This window comes from Mugil cephalus, chromosome 3, assembly GCF_022458985.1.
Source record: "Mugil cephalus isolate CIBA_MC_2020 chromosome 3, CIBA_Mcephalus_1.1, whole genome shotgun sequence".
Lineage (NCBI taxonomy): Eukaryota > Metazoa > Chordata > Actinopteri > Mugiliformes > Mugilidae > Mugil > Mugil cephalus.
In genome coordinates this window covers 19065732-19087878 of record NC_061772.1, presented here as the reverse complement: position 1 = coordinate 19087878, position 22147 = coordinate 19065732, and the positions used below count along the sequence as shown (strand labels likewise).

The 22147-nt window shown below is 40.3% G+C and overlaps 1 protein-coding gene across 1 annotated transcript in view; it reads right to left on the bottom strand.

Annotated features, from left to right (window-relative positions):
* Window positions 1-22147, bottom strand: part of LOC125005460 (protein kinase C-binding protein NELL1-like) — a 221566-nt gene that overhangs the window by 40933 nt on the left and 158486 nt on the right. Inside the window, exon 14 of the mRNA XM_047580815.1 lies at window positions 15240-15362. Within this exon, the coding sequence (XP_047436771.1) occupies window positions 15240-15362 (123 nt within the window). The remainder of the gene's footprint in view (window positions 1-15239; window positions 15363-22147) is intronic.

Genomic DNA, 22147 nt, shown 5'->3' with positions numbered 1-22147 from the left:
GAGCAAGCCATGAACTTGCACCGACGTTAAAACACAGAGGTGACACACTGTATTACTCTCGACTGAGACGAGTCAGACATGGAGCAAAGGACGGGAGCAGTCACAAGATACAGGATGTGATTTGAATGTTAATCTCACTGTGAAGATCATTTCAGAACACAAAAGGACAGATATCTATAATTTATGTGGTTTTTCTGGTGGACAGAAACACAGCTCCATTTGAATGTTAACAGTGTTGTAAGCCAATATGCCAATATTTGGTTATGTCAGCGCTGTGTTTATAGCGCGTTTCCTTCAACAAAACCCTAATAACAATCGACGCAGCTTTTGATTTTTGCTGCATAGCCTAGAGTCAATAAATGTAAAGCTTGGGTCAATATATATGATTCTTTAAGGTCACACCAATATGCACGCTTATAAGGAGAATATATGAATATGTTGACAGTCAGATGTATGTTTTAAAGCCATACAGTGGGACTATTACAAGTAAAGGAACATGGCATTCAAGCTCTTGAAGTTCACACAATTAAGCTAATCAAACAGTATTTTGCAATACACCTGACTTTTAAATGTCAGTGGCAACATTCATACCAACCAGCTGTGATTAGTTCACCAGAGCTGAAGATGGAAGCGATGGAAACGAGCGATGGAAGCAAAATATACTCACAGCTAAGAGTCAGGTGGAGGTTACAAATGTAACTACGGGTTCTATGAATGCAGAAACTAAATCTAGGAAGAGTCCCAATTTCCGATACTTTAAAGAAGAGACTTGAGAAGAAGCTTTACTTAATGGAATCACGGGTGTGGCCAATGTTATCCTATGAGATAGCTGAAAGAAGAGAAGAGACTCAAGGGCTGCAGGAACATGTCCTTCACATGCATCGACATCACAGCATCACATCACAATATAAGACAAAAGACTGTAGCTTTAAGAGAGCGTATGTGCATTTGAAGTGTGCTACGAAAACACATGAATATATAAGATGCAGTTTGGAGCTCTCACAGGACTCAAAGCAAAGCCTTTCTCTTTGTTGAACAAGTTCTACCTGACATTTATGTATGCAAAAAAACAAACAAAACAAAAACAACAACTGCTTAATAACAAGCGAATAAATAAAATACAGAAAAATAGATTTTTTTTTTTTTTATCCCGCTGCCTCTTTTCCAACAACGTCAGTGTGTGGCAAAACATTAACTGGCTGTTCACGGCATGTCTAGATGATCTTATCTATTTTCATCCGTGGAAGAGTCACAGGGGCATGAACCTATCAGAGCGGCGAGGGTGGGGAGGAGCGGGGACGCCCTTGGCAGCTGAATGTGAGGAGCTTTCATAACAGAGGGTGGCGCAGTATGAGAAACTCCCTCCTTCTGAATCCATTACCGGCAAACACAGGTAGGCAGCTGACACCACCATTTTCCTCAACCTCTGCAGCAGCTCTGCTCTCTGATAAGACCAAGTTTACTGCTGAGAGGCGAGATGTAGCGGCGGAATTACCCATGACCCATGCTGCTGGGATCCGGAGGAGGGATATGCGTCACGTAGGGCCAAATTTGGTTTTATGAGGGCCATAATGTTTAAAAGATTCTTTATGGTGTGGTGTTATTTTTCTCTCTTGGTTTTCCATTACATCCAAAAGTGACACTTTTTTTTTTTTTTTTTTTTTTTTTAGCTACGAAGGAAAATCCACCATTTTTTTTATTTACATTATTTTACAACAAGATTCAGTGTGAGATATGAGCTCTCTGCCTCCGCCCCATTACAATGTAGATTAATGGATTTTATTTCGTGGCGCTCACTGCATTGGATGTTGGATTAAGGCTGTAAGAAGAATCCCTTTCTGGGCAAAAGATACGATGTCTGAAGGATTTTTTATTATTATTAGAGGGGTGAGATAATGCACAGAGGCCCCCTGAAACTATCATCCATTAGTTCTGACAGAGGAACAGAGGGGTATCTAGATAATGGACACTAAATATCTTTGAAACTCTCTTTCTTCTACAAACCTGGTCTCAGAGGAAGAAAGAAGCCTCCTTGCCCTTTCCCTTGCTGCAGTGTGCCTGTGTATCTTACTTGCTAATGAATGCACAACTGCAGGCTTGAATGCAGAGAAGTCCACTGTCGGCCTGCAAGAAAGAGCTGCACAGGCCAAAAAGGCAGGTGAATAATAATTAACGTCAACCCGTTTACTCGTACAAAAGCCTCACGAGGTGTGGATTTTGAATGAACTGTTATGTCTGCAACTCTTACTAAAACAGTGTGCCCCTGGTGGACAAAATAGGGAGAGCAGCTACTTTTATTGACATTAATCAGAATTAATGTCTTCTATGTCATTTTCTCACTTTGCATTCATCCTACGGGCCAGACTGGATCCTCTGATGGGCTTTCTGCTGTCTGACACAATTTCAGATGAATAGTCACCACAACAAGTAGCTACATTTCTGGGGAGGTGCAAGCCAAGTTATGGTATAGGGCAGGGGTCTTCCACGTTTTTACAGCCAAGGACCCCCAAACTGTTGGAGAGATGAAGTAGGGACCCCCTACCTACTGCATGTGTTCTATATTAAACATGTGCAACAGTAGGGGGGCTGTGCACCTGCCATCTGGAGGCTTAGTTTGACAAGTCTTGGCTAGTGTGGTGCTCTGTATTTAACGGTGCACTGTTAAGACAGCTCCTGAATCGCTGACTGAGTGAAGTGCTGATTGAAAGAAAAAAAAAAAAAACGTCGTCTGCCTCAATTTATCTCTATTAAAATATGTGGTATTCATGTTAAAGAAATTTAAATTTGTGGGGGGAAATTGTGGGGAAATATATAAAAAATGTGTGATCAACCAAAGATTTTGCGAAATGTGAGACCAGAGCACCAACCAAAGACGTGCACTGACCCTCTAGGGGTGGAAGACCTATGGTATTGCGTCCAGATCTGCGGCGTACCTAGGGCGTGAGAGTGCTGCGGTACTATAAATTGTGCATAAGCGATTACAGATAACGGATGGATTTTTTGACTTTGACCTACTACCCTTACTAATAAAGTTAACGTGCATCTTCACTCTCTTTTTTTTTTCTTTTAATGATCAGGTTTGCATTTAACAAACATCTTTACTCTCTAATAGGACAAACACAAGCGAACCGAGGATTTAAAAGCCTAATAAAAATACAGAAACTAGTTTAAGCTGCGTCTCCGTTGCGACAAAGACATTGAACATAATAGGGAAAAGAAAGTCTTAAAAATGACTCATCATGCCAGTGGACGGCCCATCAGGTGAAAAAGACGGCGGATGCTTCATTTTAGTCAACACAATAAGGTCTCAACTCGAAATGAAAGTTTCTATCTCTGTGACATGTGGTTTTACATTTGCAGCCATTATTTTGGCCCGACTGTGGGGATGTGTTAGACTGAAATATCTTCCCTAAATTTTAATGTGAAAGCTGATATATCTATAGACACCATACAAGTGTGTTTGTATTTGTAAAATAAAATGAATACAATAAAATAAAATATGGACCATATATGCAGAATGCTAAATCATCATCAGACAGTGCGCTCAGAGATTGCTGCTAATGCACACCAAGTACTTCTTACTGCCATTGATTCTCATTTAAAACTTTAACTGACAAAATTAAAGTTGACTTTCATTAAAAACATGTGAGATAATGGTAATTTTGTGTGACAAAAACATTTCAGGGAGTAATGAAACTTGAAGGTGCAGCCACAGTGAGCTGTTAGATGATGGGCTGCAGGCAACAGGCCGCACACACCTCGCACGCCTCAGCGCGTTAACCAACTCCTTTGGCCGTGTCCTGCTGTTCACAGGCTTAAGCTGTGTGCAGCATAAAATGAGATCATGGTTGATCACAGAATGAGCCGAGACCAATTATTGTCTGACTTTCTTTCTAATAAAATACTTGCTGCTAACAGACGTTTTGTGGCATTTAGTATTAAACACTTAAACATATTAAGCCTTTGCTGGTATCACCAGTAATTACAGGTGTTGCCAAATCAACCGTGACTGAAGATTCAATTTTAGGTAGTGCACCGAAGTGAATGTACTTGATTATCCGGAAAACATCCGGGCTTCTGTGTGTAGCAACTCTGAAAACAGAATCTGAAACCAAGGCTGTCTTTATTTGGAGCAACACAGTGTTAACTTATTTATTTATTACAGTCATTGCATGAACAAGAAAAAGGGACGCCCTTGCCTCTTTTGGATCCAATAATGTCTGTGTGTGTTTGCGTGGCCACATTTCCTGCACTAATTAGCAACTAGGAAAACAGATTCTAAAAAAATACAGACACACAAGAGCAGGGACACAAACACTACACACACATATCACAGATGTATTGTATACTTAGTGGATAATTGGTTTGTTCCTTTTTTTGAAAGCAGAAAAAATAAGATCAATAACTATAAGTAGACAAAGCGACTGCATGAAATGCCATGTGATCTATATTTGTGTCTTAGGCCATGAATTCTTCAGTGTAAAACTGGAATCATTGATTATTCAGCAGTATAATGGGCTATGCTTCAGTGATTGATTGTATGAATGGACTTAGTGTAGCTGTGGTCACAAAGCAGCAGTGTAACATTAAAACGAGGCAGAATTAGCTTTGTGAGGGATAACTAGTCGCACTTTCTTTTACTTCTTGGCATGGATATTCTAAGAACTAGAATAATATTTGATTCTATTAGAGTTCAAGTCACAAGTTTTGAAACCTGAATGTTTATTATCTTCAATTTCAAGTCTGAATTATTTCCTAACATTAAAATGTTACGACTAATAAGTAATTAGAAATGGATTGTTTCTGGAACTTAAATCAAAGCAAACATTATTGGTCTACACAGCTTATGTTTCATGGCATTTCCCCAGTCAAGTATTTCCTCCACTAATCTATCCTTTTGTGTCTTTGTGTATGCGTGTAGCCTGTAGCCTGCCATAAATCAGTCAGGGCCCCCAGATCTCAACTAAAGTGTTTCGGAGCCCGGAGCCCCCGAGCTTCGCGCTTTTCGGTCCCAAACAAAATCCCTGTCCCTGTTTCAAATAAAGGGTCTGTTTTACACCGCAGTTATTCTACCAGGTAAATTTCGTTACGCTATTAGTGCAGGTAGCAAATTAAATACTGCATAAAATAATTCAGAGTACGTTGAGGGTATCACATTTTGTTTGGAGCAAAATTTGCTTTATTTGAATTTCCAGTTGATTGGACAGGGGAGAAGGCATCTGGAGAAATTAAGCCGAGAAGAGATTATGAAAACAACTTCATCAACATGTAAACTAATGCATTATTTATGCACCATGCTCGTTTTGTACATTCACCGTCACGTAGTGCACCAGAAATGAAGTGAAGACTTTTAGGTACAGGAGCATTGGAATGTGTTATTATTTGCCATTTAGTGTAAGGAGTAGTATATGAATTCAAACTTTCTCTAGTTTGAAATTATGCTGCATCAACTAATGCAGCATCCAGAACTGCAGCATGGTGAGAATAAGGAGCAAACAAAATGTCTATTCTTATATGCATTCTTAAGACTAATCTTACACATATATATAATTACACGTGGTTCAGGGAAAGGCTGAGAGAAATGTGAATCTAAGGACACAATCACCTAAACATACAGAAAACATTTACTTGTGGCATGTCTTGTATATATGAGAAAAGATTTTTTTCTTTCCTGTAAATCTCAAAATATGACAGTAAAGAGTGATGTTTTGAGGTAGATATTGATAATCTGCTTAGGTAACTCATTATATGTAATGTACAGACAGAAAGGCTGTCTTTTGAATTACTGATTTGTGAGGCACATTTTTGAAATCTTCCTCTAATTCTATAGAAAAGCCTATTCCAGAAGATGTATTCCTATGTGTCACTTACTAAAAGCTTAGTTTAAAAGCCAACGTTAAGTGCTTTAGTATGTGGTTTGTCTGATGGTCACTAATTGCAGCCTTCGCATGAGCGATATACAACATAAAAAACATGACAAACGAAAACTAAGATGTTCGTTTTTTTATTTTTTATGTTTTACAAATTAGGTCTCAGTAGCTTAAATATATTTCTTGGTGACAACTTTTAAAATTCTTATTTCACACGAAAGCTATCATTATTGAAGACGTTGAAAGAAAGGTATATTTACGAGGCTTCAGGCCGACTGAAACGCGTCTCATTCAATCAGTCAGCAGTGGCGGTTGCCACTACTTGTCTGACCTTAGCTTTATTCAGGATTCATCCAGGTTGCATTAAACAAACTCCGGGCTACAAGATTTGCATTCATGTAAAATTGCTAGGTACAAATTCTTATTAACAGTTTTGGCAGTGGAATGGCTTTTTTTTTTTTTGAAGTCTGATTTATGAAATATTCAGATGCATTCAGATGAAAAGCCAACACGCACATGGGGGCCGGAAGAAATGTGAGACCAGAGCACCATAAACTGTGAGAGTTGATATGTAATTTAAAGATGATTGTTTATTTTGTATTTGAAGTCCAACATTAGGGAGACCTATTTAGAGATAGAGTCATTGTTGTGTGTCAGATCTGAGCCTTAAGTACAATGTAGGTTGAGTGTCTCGCCGTGCCGTACACCATCGCTTATGCTGTAGCCTACACACACCTCCCCAGAAATGCAACAACACGTTTTGACAGACTACAATGGCTATGACTGGTTCAAAAGGTCCATGTCTTTTGGTGGCAAGACAAGCACGGGAAATTCTCCCTCGTTTAGCCTCCTACAAACAATCTGTTCGGGCGTCTTTGTTTTCTGTGTTGGAGTGTTATCAGTAAAAGACGCTTTTGTTCCGACGCTTTTTAACCTCAACTTTAAACTACACAGAGAGCAATTTACATGCACCCTGGGTGATCTGACCACAAGTGGTCAATTCCAAGTACTTGCACCTGGCTTTACGCACCACTGCATGCATCTTGAGTGACCACTTGTGATCAGATCTCCATTCCATGTTCTACGTTTGTGCTAGTCTGCAGTCTAAAATTATCGCTAAAGAGCATCACGTAGTCTTTCTCATCCGCGTCTCTCGTACTAACATTAAATATAACTATCTGTACTAATAATTATCGTAACTATACTGACGCTGCAGCAAAATATACTTTGTCTACTTGTGGTGGACATTGTTATGGATTCTCTATCTGCACCACCCCGCATCCCAATATTCTGTGTTAAACAAATTGTCTATTCGCAGATTTATTACGGCAAAGTATCACTGGCAAGACTGATTGAAGACAGAAAAAAAAGAGAAAACACTACAGTGCTGATAGAATGAGGACAGCTACTAGATTGTTGCTTGGTGCATTAAATTACATTAAGAGAGTTGATCTGATAGTGCTGCAACGCAAGAGATGATTTTATTTCTCTTCTCTCAGCTACATCTAACAGTGGGGCATAGACTAAAAATAATTGCCTCAAATGATAATTGCTACAAAGCTTCAAAAACAAGTAGTGAGTTTTTTTTTTTCTTGGTAATTTTTTTTTTTGCGCAGATCTGCAATTAATCATAGCTTCAGATACTGTGGTTTTCACCCAATTAAATGTTGTAAAACACTATGCCCTCTAGCACAAAAACCACACAGCAGAAAACCACTAAACGTGTTGTTCCTATCAAAAAGGGATGAAGGGGAGCAATAATTATGTAAACAGAAAATTAAAAGCTTTCGACTTGTAGAGGAAATGAGGGCTGAACCCCGTCACCCCCCCACACTCGTTTCATTTTTCCCCTCCCTACAGCATAGACCTCCCCTGCCTCTGTGTCTCTGAATACATTAGCCTAGGTTTCCGCTGCTCGCTGTTAGTTGGTTGCAACATCGTTCGTCCGTGATTAGCTCCGATAGCGAAATTAGAAAAGTGTGAGTCGATGCTTTTGTCCTCGCCGCCGCTGTTTAGAATCACTACTCAAATCCTCTCCATTTAAAGCCCCTTTTGTCTATGCAAACCAGTCCTGGAGAATGAAACGGACCATTAACAAGATTAGCTCACTCATTCTGCTGCCGACAAAGGCCTTGCAATACGCTGCTGATCATTAGTCTGGCAGCGGGAACAATGCTGATCTATAATCTTGTGCCATGCAACGATTGAACCATTGTGGCCCATTTATTGTGCTCTGAGGGAGATGACATAATGGTAGCCTTTTTTTCTCCCCAAGAGAACTGCAACACAAAGGGAAAGGGGTGGGAGGGTAGAAGGAAAAAAAAGCGTAAGTAAAGGTACAGGGAGTCTTAACCCCTCATTTCTTCTTACTTCCAGTCAGTCTGGGCAATCAATTGTAGTAAAATGGGCTCTTGAGATAGTGGCCTTGCAGTCACTCTAGTTACAGTGGGGCAGCTAGAATTTGCAGGAACCAAGTTCAATTTAAACCAACTTATGTGTGATTAGAAAATGCAATAACCAGTTCAGTAGTGGGTTGTGGGAACATTTTTTTGATTGGAAAATCTCCCAGGGAGCGGTGAACACAATAATTTTCTTACACCGTGCTCCCAAAGACTGCAGCAAAGCCGAGCAGCATCGACAATACGAGCCCTTCTCCATCTATTCTAGTCTGTTTGCATAATATCAGCAGCAGGCAAATCCATTGTGCTGTTAACAGGCACCGAAGGGGCATAGCATTGCTGTAGCAACAATATTAGCCATAATTACTCTCCTGTAATAGAAACAAGATGTGGGGCATAATCACCACTCAGTCAATGCGAGAGCAGAAGTAGGTCGGCTGCGGTAGACTGACTGATTGTGGAGAATGTGTCTGGCCTCGCGCGGCTCCCCTGAGATCACAGAGGCAAAGATCCAGCTAGAGAGCGGAGGAATCACCCCGCTGAGAATCACCACACTGAAGTCACATCACACATCTGTTACAGGAGCCCATCAGGGGAATCTAATAGGTTTGCCCTGGTAGTAATCTGCTGTTCTCCAACAAATCAAATCCTTGCAGGTGAGTATTGGATGTCACAAAAGGAAAGGTTAAAAAAAAAAAAAAAAAAAAAAAATCACAAGCTCAACAAGTGCAATTTGTGGTTAAAGTCACACAGGAAATATGAATACTAAATAATACAATACCTACTGTTTCAATTAATTAAAGCATCTCAGAGAGATGTTTGTCAGTGCCTTTTGAAATGGTCCAAAGTACTGGGTTCACCTACTTCGTGAAGACCTCCACCTTCCACCTACTGAGTTATAATTAACAACAACGGTCCAGCGTGAAGCTTGAGTGAGGTCCCTGTCTGAGAGTTTTAATTTTACTTTTTTTGAAGTGTGCTTTAGCTTTATTAGCGAATATCGCTCACAGTAACAGTGAGTAATAAAATAGGTAATGCAGGTGGTGTCCTACCTGGAAAAGGAGGTGGTCAAGCCATTGGAAGATAAAAAATTATAAATTGCCAGATCATTGTGAAATAAAAAAGCATCAAACATTACTAAATAAGGTCTAACAGAGGACCATTTTACAAAGATGTATAGGAAGATTTTCTCTGATTCTGATTCTCTGAGATTTTGGGTTTTAATGTATGTATTTGATGGGATTTCTGCTACATGTATTGTGTTTCTTCCCTCTGTGGAGGTCAAATCTGCTGAAAATGTAAAAGAAGAAGAAGAAGTTTACTGAAAGAAAATGACCAGTGGACCTGCATTGGAAATGGCACTGTCCACATCGATTCCCGTTTCATTCATCTTTCAACAACTTGTTGTCATGCTTCCCTTCAGGAAACTCCTCACGTTACCCAATGCTTATGTTGAATGGGGCAAATATTCATGGAAAAAATGGATTTACTCCAAACAGAGAGAAACAATCGAATAAAGCATTTACATTATTAGGCGCCAACATTTTCCTATTGAATGGAATATCAAAGGTTCACATCACCCCTCTCAATCTGATCTAATTTGATTCCCTCTCAATCTGCAGTCCTTCTCGATGCCGCTTGTCACCCATCACGTAATCATACATTTTTGGACTCGGAAGCCTGATTCTGTCCTGTCTGCTACGGACTCATTTCTCAAGGCAGGATAAACACCCCTTTTTTTTCCCTTATTAACATTAGGAGGGACAGGCTGAGAAGCCGCAGTCAGACTAATTCCCTTATTCCCGAGAGTTCGGTGGTGATGTATGAGGGGAATGAGATGGGAGGCAGAGGTCGATTGGCCAACACTGTCGCCATCACACAGTAATGAGATCTCAGGGGGAGGGGAAAATAGAGACAGATTCCTCAAACTACCTGCTCACATAATACTAATTGGCCGGACTACGATAGGTAAGATGCAGGGAGTTTTAATGACATTAGAGAACAAAGGATTTTTCTAGTTGGTGGAAATGGACCGCCTTGTCCTGACTCAAATGCGACAATGCGGGACTTCACTGCAGCTACAGCTGAATCAGGGTAAAGGCCTTAAGTCAGGTAAGAAATCTTAAGAAGAGCCTTAAGTGAGTAGTCAGATGTAGAGTCTGCTGTGATTGTCGAAAAAAAAAGTTTGCAATAACACGCTGGTATCATTTCACTGGAACACGGCAAGTCATGACACATGCTACACCAATGCATTTCACGCGCTGTAATGTAAATACAGAAGGACGCAGCCCTACTCTAGACCTCAATCATCTCACATGTCACACAGTGCCATAAAATGACAAAAAGCTTACAATATGTTTCTATGCAATGAGAAACAAATTCCAAATTACAATATGAACAAGTTGTGTCTTTCCACATTTTTATATTCCATAACTCATTCGGAAACACAGTTTGAGACACCCTACTCTATGATTTACAATTGGCAAATTCCAATCTAGAAGTCCCTAATGCAACAAATGTGATTTATAGACTTTATAGGCGAGATAGAACTCGACTGTCTCGTACAGAGTCCTGTTCACAGATGCTGCTACGGCCGAATGGGTGTAAATGCATCGCCACATCTTGAGTAAAAGCCTTCGAAAGGAAGCACAGTTCCATGGTTGGAATCCCAGGTTTAACGGAAAGCCTGGTATCATCTCACCATTTCTAAGTAAGACGCCAAGTCATGTCGCATTCTGTTGCTATGCATTTCAAGTGGTGTAATCTCAATGAAGAACAAGCTACCCCTGTCATTAACTCCAATCATGTCACCTGTCATGTAGTGTCGTAAAATTACACATGTTCAAAATGGATTGCTATTACACAGAAAATTTACCTGAATACAGTTCCATAAGATCATACTTCTCAAGTCCATTAACCATAAAGTATATTTTTAAGATGTTATGAAATTGTTGGGGGGTTTGTGTTCTGTATTCCATAATGGAAACATTGAGACCACCCTCCTCTCTGCTCAGCACTTGGAGCGCTGACTAGAGTTGTCTCAAATTCATGAGAATTTAAAATGCGCAGGTAACACTGCAGTTTAGTGTGTGTGTGTGTGTGTGTGTGGCATGAGAGGCTGAAACTGTGTAAGGCACTTTTCAAATTACATTGATCTCTCCTTAGACCTGCCTCCTACCTGCCGCCCATCGTAATGCCTGTTTTACAAACGAGGAGAAGAGAGTGCCACTTACTTTTGAGTTTGAATTCCCCTTCTGTTTTGATTTCTTCATTCCTGCTCATTTTCTTTCCCACTTTTCTCCATCCCTCACACACACGCACTCACGCAAACACACACACGCACACACCACAGATGTCCACCTGCCGCAGCATATGACACACTTTCCTTTGCTAATCATTGGTATGACTGACATGCTTTCCTCTGTCCTGTCCTTCTAATTACAACATTATTAGTTTTCACGGTGGCGAGCAGCGGTGCAGATGGAGAACAAGGCCTAATGAGGGAGGAATAATAGCGGAACATGGCAAGAGGGTCAAGACAGACCATGTTTTAATCTTTTTCTTTGTAAAATAACACACACAAAGACAAATGGAAAACAAAAAAGACTTGCAAATTTGCAGTCGTTCAGTGCCACTGGAACCAGCTGATGCCTGCAAGGATCAGCGTCATCTGGCGACGCCGGGTCCTTCACTGCAACTAATATCCCATGATGCAATGCATTTCGTTGAAAGGTTATTAAGATAGTGTTTACGTAGGTTGAAAAATCAAAGCCTAATCAGCCTTAATGATACTCCTATGTCCTGGCCAGCAGCCAAGCATACGCACACAGTCATGAAAATTACATGAAAGAGCATCAGTACGCTCAGGGGACCTCTTTATTTACAAATGAAGCACTAGCACACGAGAGGGCCTGCACATCAAGCCGCTACGTTTTGAGTACCAGCTTAATTGAGGTATTGACTGTTTGGAGGGTTCTTCTTTAATTTATGCTTCATATAATTTCTCATTTAAATATTTACTAATTCTGTACTTCATGTAAGTAAATGCCCTATACTTAGATCTGTTGATTTTAAGTATTTAAGTTATTTGTGTTTTGAAGAAGGTATCATTTTCTAGCACGGCAAAGATAGACTCAACTCTGATCAGAATATAAATCTAGTAAGACATTATTTAGATTTGGGGCATGTTTAAATCAATATAGAGGGAAAAAAATATCTCTGTGGACAATTGGATAGTCCTATTTATTTTGCCATTAGCAAATTCAAGTCGGCGGCACCCAGATGAATAGTATGAATATTGGTGATCTTCTGTCTGTCACGACATGAAGCTCACACAAAAGATTCAGTAGGCCTGGCAGATCTTTGCCTGAGCATAATCAGGTCCCAACAGAGAGACCCCAGACAAATTTTCCTTGGCAAAAATTTCAAACAAAAGTAATTTTAACATCTAAGATTAAAGATACTCGTGAATGATATTTATGTACCTTTAGAGCAGTGATTCCCAACCTTTTTTCCTTGGAGTCCACCCTATTTGTACCTAACAAAAGCGCACACTTGTACATAAACAGACGCACCATCAGACCTTCCGGAGTATTATGCAGTTCCATCTATACAGGACACATGTTCAGGGCTTAAAGTAAAAAATAAATAAAGAAATAAATAATATTGAGGAATTATTCGATTAGCAATTTAACCATTTAATTGGGTTTCAATTTATACAAAAACAACTGTGGATCATACTCTAACTCCACACATATATTCTCCTAGCATTCTCTCCATCTTTGCGACAAAAACACTGGCTTAGATAATACTTTCACAAGAGCTTGGAAAATCCATATTCCAACCTGGAAAATTTCAGACTTCCGATATCATAGTGGTCACGTTACAGGTTAACTCAGAAGAGAAAAAAATGCTGGAATACCCTGCATATTGTACATGTAGGGAGACACGTGCAATACTGGTTAAAAACTGGTGACTGGGGAAGCAGGTGAAAACTGATGGTGAGCTCAAATTAGACAAGTTGTAGTGCACCCCCTGTGATTTCTGGCGCCCCCCTTGGGGAGATGTGGTCCCCAGGTACCCCACTGCTTCAGAGCTTATGCACTGAAAATGTAACCGGCTATCTAGCACCTAAATACTCATGAAATCTATACCATTTCTTGCTTTTATTAAAAATATACTGTATCTCAAGAGAAATTCCCTGATTGCTTAAGTTTTGATTTTTTTTTTAAGTCATTATTGTTTTCAATTCAGTTGCTCCTGAGTACACGTGGCAACTAGTACACTGGATGACGCAAATGACGGCCCTGAGTTCATGCATCCGCCCCTAGTGATGTTTATTGTACTTCAGGGACTTGAAGCTGTGACGCTCCTCTGGCTCCTCTTGCTGAAGCTGCCAACACTCTAATGAGTCTCCTCAGACTCTACAAGGGCCCTACATGGACTGTTATTGACTGTCCTGTTGTTACCTGCCCTGAACCTGCAGAGGCCGTCCCAGTGGGGCTGCCTTCTGTGCAAATAGGCTGGTAAATGCTTTATACTGCGCGCATGAGCCGACGTACGAGTGTCTCTAAAGCTGGGGGTTGCTTGGGAACAAGCGCGCACAAACACAAACACACCTAAAAGTGTCAAAAGCCACAAAAACAGCCATACAGCCCCTCCACAAAGAACCACCAATATTAACACGACCAAGGGGTCACAGAAGTACAATAAAGAAACAAATGCCACTGGCGAGCGACCATATTTTATTTTTTTTTTCGTGTTTCATGTTTGTTTGATTTAATTAACAAGTCTGGAAAAGGGCAGCCTCCTCCTCCTGTGCCCTATGGGGTAATAAATCAGTAATAAGTCATTGCTGTTGAAAAACTGGCCAGCATTGACCAGAGCTATTCAATAAGAGGTGCCCACAGTTTGGAGTTTGTTAAAGATGACATTTCTGAAACGGTCAGTCAGTGTTTACTGGTGAGTCAAAACCAACTATAATAGTCAGCAGTTACAGCAGGATGCTCCAAACCTTCAAAGTTAACTTGGTATGCCGCCACATCCGTCTAGATAATTGGAACACAATAGGGTTTCACAATGTCTGGTTAATGCCTAGTCTTTATAAAGGTTGTGATGCTCTCAGAGAGACATGATCATAACAAATAAAGAATGTGGACAAACCGATCCACAAGACTCCAGGCCAACTCTGTGCTAAACGTTTTGCAACTCTTTCTAGTGTCTTAACCTCCCTGGCTAATAGTATTTCTTAATGACTAATATAGACTACTGCCACCTGCTGGTAAGAGGAGCCATTTCCTTTCTTGCAGGTGTGGAAGGTATGCACCTGCAGGCTGTAGTCTTTCAGTTGTCGTCCCAACATAGGCTTTCGATTATGAGCACTTCTTTGGTGCGTGCACGCAGGAGTTGTCGAAAATGCACAACCGCACTAAACACTTTGGATTCAGAAAGCTGTCAGCTCACTTCGATTTCAGTGACATTTCACCAGCCTTTTAAACCTGTGAAGTCCTGCTGTCAGTTTCAAACAGCATGGCTGAGATGCAGTCATCTGATTCAGGCCAGGGACCTGTGCTGCATACCTCCCTGGGCAAATTACAAATTCAGTTGACTTGTGAATGATAAATGAAAATGTTTGCATGCAACTACACGAGAAAAGCAGACACTTAGTTCCGCCCTCCATCTGTATGTTGCGATACAGGCGACATGTCAACAGGAGGCAGGGTGAGCAGCTAGGAGGAGGAGAGGAGGAGGAGGAGGAAGCGACACACATGTGCAAAGAAAAAAAAAAAAAGACTGAAACCGGTCCAGAATCAATTTTCATCATCTCTGTGGCAGCTGCTGCCTGGCGAGGTGATGTGAAGGAGGAGTGAACCAGATGAACCGCGTCGTTATGGAGCCGCTGTCGGAGAACGTGGGGGAAGGTTTGGGTCCATGTTTTTGTGTCTGGAGGGCTGTTGGGGCAGGGACTTACCTTTGCAGATGGTGCCGTTGCCGACGTAGCCCGGCTTGCAGGTACACAGGTGTCCTCGGATGGTGTTGGTGCAGATGGCGTTCTCGTCACACAAATTCTGGCCAGTGGCGCACTCATCGTGCTCTGTGGGACAGACAGAGAGAGACACAGTTAAGTCAGAATAACTGGGAATAACTAAGTGTATTTTCGTTTTATTGTGTGAAATATGGAGAGGTCTTTTATTTCTGAAGCGCGAGACCACGGAAATCCCACTACGAGAGGACAGTCAACCAGCGAGCTGGATGAGAGTGTGAGGCCGTGCCTGAGCTTTTCTTCTTTCAGCTGCCAATTACAGTTTCCAAACACCAGTTCTGCTTGGCGTGCTCAAAATGGATTTGAAGTGGATTCCTTAAAGAGGGTGATTTCAAACAACCGCACAAGCACTTTCTCCTGTTGTAACCTAGTTTTACTCGAAAAACCACCATCACGCCGCTAAGGCATAAGGAGCAACAGCTGACGCATGGCAGGTGTGCTGACTGATGCTCGGTGTCAGCGCTAATTAGGCTAATGACGCCGGCTTGGATGCCGGTGACAATGAGACAGAACATCGAAGAATATATTTAAAATTAATGTTCCCTTTAAAATGACATTTCCGACTTTTATTTCCAGAGATGCCACATCTAATAACGGAAATGCCTTGCTTAAAATGTTGCAATATCTCCAGCGCCCCAATATAATATCAGTAAATTTCTAAGTATGGACTCCAGGGTGCAACACACGAAGAACGCGTATCAGGGGCTGCTTGTGTTTTATTTCCTTCGAGTTTCCGACGCCAGGAGAGATTACCGAGATAGAAAACAGAATAGCCCAATTATCTTGATCGTTTCAATAATCGCTGACACCTTTGCTGAAAACCTGCTCGCTACAGCTCTTTAGATGAATGTTTATACCTATACTTATATAAAAAAAAGAAAAAAAGGAATGTAAGTGTAGATACCGTGGGGAATGTAATTAAAGTGAGGCCACATTGTGTATGATAGATCTCTCTGGTGTTTCCTTTTTTTTTTTTTTGGTGTAATAGATGACTGTGACCTTCGCTATCCGGTTATTATTACTCACTAAAAACAATGTAACATTAGGAATATTAAAACAGTGCAGTTTTCCTGATTAAAAATCTCCAGATTGCTGCAGAGAAGCAAATGGTTTCCATCACTACAGAACAGAGGATATGAGGAGTATTATACTAGGAGAACCATAGCCGGTGACAGAAAGAAGGATGGCTCTCACGTCCACCCCTTGTAAGTGTAGTCTTGGCACATTGATCCTCATCCTTGAATTTAAAGTTACATGGCCCTTAATGGACTGGATAAATTCTATCTTCATGAAACCAAGACACTTTTATTATATAAAACAGTGCAAGGCCAGCAGTATGAAAATACGGCCAGTTTTCATTGGGAACGTGAAATGCTAACTTATGAATAATATGGTGTTATACTCACACGGCGCCGTGTACTGTACAGTGTCAGGGTCAGTGTTTTATATTCTGCTGGGTATCATGAACTGCTCTCTTGACTATTATATGTTTGCTGTTAGCTAGAGGCAAGAGGGAAAAATAGGTGGGATTAGCACTGCACGCCGCGGATGATTAACCACCACTCCGAGACCTTATGTAAAATAGCACCAACGATCCGACAAGTGAGGAATCTTGTGTAGCCAAACGGCAAAAGTTTAGTTTCCATAGGTTTGATGAACATAATGGACTTTACTCAGAGTTTGATGCTTGGCTGAATCTGCTGAAGACCCCGGAGACTATTCCACTAGAACTGTTTTTGTGTAAATTACAAAATGCTCAGAAAGTCTGAACTAGGATTCACCTCAAATTGTAACAGAGCAACATGTTTCATGGTGATAAAAATTAAATGTCCCCAGAAACCACTACTGCAGCATAATCCACCTCCTCACCAGTAGATATGCTCCAAATAAAGGAAGTTTAAGCTTCAATTTTACTTGCTTGATAGGCAGTTTGCCTATCCCCAAATATACTCATTGCTCAGAAATGGAACTTTCGAAGCTGCATTTGGATTTGTTTTTGACCACGCTGAGACCGCTGCTGTGCAGCAGAAATAATGGATTATGGATTTCTATTCAGCATTAAGTGTTTTTAATTTTACATGCATTTTATTTATTTTTTTTAGTTGGTAAAACTGGGTCAATGTTGGAATCCAGGGTGGCTTCTCTAGCTTCAGACCTCACACAGAGAATTAAAATTTTCTGCTAACTCCACCGTAACCTGTAGAGGGTTACAGGCAGGCCACGGCTATGGCACTTTTTCGGTTCGCAGGCAAATGAAGAATGGCACAATGTGTGTGAAGTTCCCCATTTTTCCTGTTTTGACGTTCAAACACTGACTGTGCAGACATCCTGACGGACCACAACGAGTCAGTGGTGCAGTGGCTTCCCACCTGCAGACACAGCCAGGTGTGCTGGCAATGTTGAGCTGCACTGCCGGATGGGCAAAAAAAAACAACTCCAAAAACAATACCTTTCACCTAATATCAAAATGTTTAAGGGTTCCAGGAATCCATCAGGGTAACAGCGAGCCAGCACGTACTCTTCCAGAGAACAGCTTATTTTCTGTTCTGTTTTTTTTTTTTTTTTTTCTAGCACAGTGTTTTTTCCCTTCCCACCTTTCATAAAAAAGCTGTATGGTGACAGACATGTTACATACATTTCTGCAATTTTGAATACGTGTGACTGTGACATGCCAGTTATAGTCTATTAGACAGATTTCTATCAGCACAAGATTCTTAGAGCAACCATTTAGAACTGCACCAGCAATTGAGCTCAAGTTAACGCGTCTTCAATTAGAATTGGATATGTTTTTAGACGATTATAAACAATAAATTAAAGAGCAGCATTTGATGCTGCTGTGATGGGAGATATAAAACGCAGCGGCATCGCTAAACCATCTTCTCAAACTATGAGCTGTGGCTTTAAGCGGCAGTCAGGACCTGGCCTCAGGCTGCGCGCACTCACAAGACACACACTCACGCAAAAACACACTCCTCATTAATATGCAAAAGCTTCGGTAGGAGTCATGACTAATACATTCCCCTTAATTAATGAGCGGTGCTCACGACGCCCTGAAGCAACAAGGAGAAATTATTTCGCTTTTCTCTTCCCAAGGATTTCCTCCCCGCATTGAACTATAAAGCGGAGGTGAATGTTATAACAGTGCTGGTGGGATGAGCAAGAGTTTATGTGAAGGGATATGAGAAGTAGGCTGCTTTAATGGCACTTAATGGCGTATTAGAGGAAGAGTTAGATGATTAAATATTCAGTGTGCTAATGAGCCAGCAGAATGGAGAGCAAAAAACAACCAAAATGCTGATGGACGCAGATGCTTATTAATCCCATTTAATGTCCGCTGGCCAATTTGAAATTATAGAGCGGTATACAGCGCGCATGTGTGTATAAGTGGAAAAACAGCCAAGCAGAATAGGCAATGAATTTTGAAACACACTTGCACTTCGTGCAAGTGCAATGGATAGATCAAGTGGCACATTTTTTCTGAGCTTAAAATTGACTTTATATCCATGCTGCAGCAGCATCAGCGTGTGCACTACCTCGACGGAGAGACCAATCAGATGAGAGATAATAAAGTTTTTTAATAAAACACTTCCTAGCTAGTTTAAATATGCAGCAAAATATTGTTTATGGAGAGCAGGGATGTCAGTAAATCGGCCTGTAGTGATCTATAAATGAATACGAGTGATGCTTAGTAAATGACATGCAAAATCCCTGCAGTCATCTGAAGGCTGCAGGATAAATCCACATTCTCTGATTTATTAAGTGTTGCACCAGAACATAGCAGCATTTCATATGACCATCCACTGTGTATTCAACAAAACCACAGAATAAGAGCAACGTAGCGTACATAATAATATATGTCAATGAGTGACATGGTTTTGTAGCAACTTAACAATCTGACTTTCCCACGTATGTAATTACTATAATTGTATATTAAAATATAAGTTTTAGTGTTTGTTTATATTACAGTATTGTCTGATTCACATTCAATGTTACCAAGCATTTCTACAGCCTGTGCTGCTTCAAACCAAAATAGCAGGTGTGCTTCGTAAAGCCCACGCAGTCAGTACTCAAAGATCTAATGCTTTGCACTTGTCATTGCGTCTGTCAAATTAAAACAGGGCCCTTACTTCTCAGTTTTTTTTTTTTCACGTGAACGAAGGGTGACATCTGTCCAAGAGCAGAAACTGTCAAACATATATATCTAGTGCCGAATCCAGAGAGTCATACAGACACCACTGATGGGTGCAAACAACACTTACACATGTCTAAACAAGAGTAACACTGCCTCCACCAGAGATGTTTCAGTTGTGTCTTTCAGTCTTGCGTCTAGCAATGGACAGAGGAAATCCAGATGCTTTAAAGTTAATCAGTATAGATGTGTACCCCCGCATCTTAACAGCCTGGGATTCAAATATAGTTTATGTAGTGACCTGGATCCTGTATTCAAGTCTCTCTTTTTTTCATCTCTCATGCACATCTTTGAACTGAAGAAGGAGAAGGGAAAATACAAGAGCAGACACACTTTACCTTTATAGATCTGTCTAGTATAGCGTCTTATACACTGCATACATTCCTATTAGAAAAAATTCTGAGAAATACTACCACTAATAATAATAATAAAACAACAGCTATTCAGTGTTCTTGACAAAGCCATTGAAAAGGGTAAGTTTTACATTCAAAGACGGCAGAAATTGTGACACATGCTCGTCCACTCAACAAATGAAGGTTCATGTCAGAGGACCTTCATCGTACATTATATGCGCTCAAGTGGACTCTCAAGTAGACCATGTTGAGCTCTACAATAAGTATGAAAACTGAAATCAATCAGTATGTTACTGGCATTCAAATGTGTTTGAATCCTGCATTATTCTTTATTACACTATTATTATTTGGTTGGCTAAAGTGCTCAACGGCTGTTTTGTGGGTTAAGTCTATTATGACAGACTCATTGTTATTTCGAGTAGTTCAAGTGTTTTCTGAAATAGAACTTAATTCAGCTTTGACAAGCCAGTCCATGTGTTTCTATACAAACGCTTTTTACTCAGAGCCGGCAGCTCTACTGCACCAGTGGGATTATCCAAGAGGGGGTTGTATTTTTTCCACTACTCTAATAATAAATGATTGTGTCACAGGGAAGTTATTACATTGCCAGTTATTACCTCGGTGATTCTCCAGGAGATATCAACAGCCTAATATGAGCATGCTGGCTGCCTCGTGTCATATTTGGTCTAATTAATAATGATTATAGAGTGATGTGGTGTCAGACGTGGACATGTTGAGGTGACCCCCCCGAAGCACTGGGCTAATGATGCATAATGACCGATCATTAGAACTACGGACAGCGGCCGTCACACAGTGTGGACTCCACGCTGTCAACATGCTGGAGGAACCAAGGTAATACAAGTATTAGTTGGATCCCTGAGGTTATTTGCCCATTTCACAATATATATATCGTATATTTCTCAGCAATGTGGACAAATCAACACTATGTCATATATTGCCCGGTTCATTCGTTCACTGTTCCCTTTGGGGTAAGTGGATGTAGTAAAGATTTACTTAGGGGACGCATGAATCATCATCACAACAGGTGTGGCACTATATAGCAATAACTCCTGTGTGCATTATCATTAGAGCAGTGTCAATGAAAAACATGTACACAAGCAGTGCAGGATCATTACCAATTCAGAATCACCCCAACCACAGTGCAGCTTAAGTCGAGGTTATTAATGATTTATGTCTGTGGTGTTCCACAGGGGTCAAGTTTGGGTCCATTATTGTTTAATTTTTACTAGTTACCTTTATGCCAGATTATTAAAAAAAAACACCATGTTTAAAGTAATTACTCTGAAGACACACAATTATACTGTATAATCCACCAGTGGTTATTTAAGGATGGGTGATGGAAAATCTGTTCAACTCGACTACTTTAATGTACTGCTATATATTTGCTATATACTCAACTAACCTTGAGTTAATAGTCTGTTGCATCTTCTCATTAGCTTTATGCTGTATGTAATATGCATTTGTAACATTTGCTTTCAACTTCCTGGACTACTATTCTCAGAGTAATTTGTCGTGCTAAATGCCTCAGATGTCTACCCAAATGTAAATATATTACATCAATTGTGTTACTTAACTAAATCTGCCCCAGTGTGAAATTAAACGTGATCGGAGATGAAGTGTGGCGGACATAATAACTAATAACAACTAATCACTTATGACATTTTGTAGAGTGCATTAAAATATGTTTGAGCGCATGTGTCACACAAGATAATCATTCATTTAAAAAAATGACCGGGATTGTAATTAGTGTAAAACAACCAAATTGTCTTTATTCAGATCACACTAAAGCTATTACTGGAGCCTATTATTGGACACAGCAGGGATTTTGCTCTTTCTGTTCGCAAACCTCACCCACTCAAAATATTGCTGCATCACTCAGTAATTTGCCTGCAAGTGCACTGGAACCTGTTATCATATCTGTTACTTTACAGACAGACACAATAATAGGTCTCTGAATCAGCCTGAACTAAAAAGTGCAAAACAAAACAAACAAAAAAAGAGCACAAACGTCTGTTTGCCTCTATGAATTAAACACATAATCTAATCTGTTTTGAAGGTTAGAAGGAAGGAAAGGAAGAAAATAAACATGCACAACAAATCTTAGTTATTCTGTGATAGTGAACTTAATGCCCTTAATGAATGTCAGGTAAAATAACTACAATAATAAATCATCTTGGATTTAAAGGAACTGTGATTTTTCATGTGCAAAACAAACAAATCAAATCAGGTTTATTTGCAATGTTTATACAGTATGTACACACATGCGCAAGGAA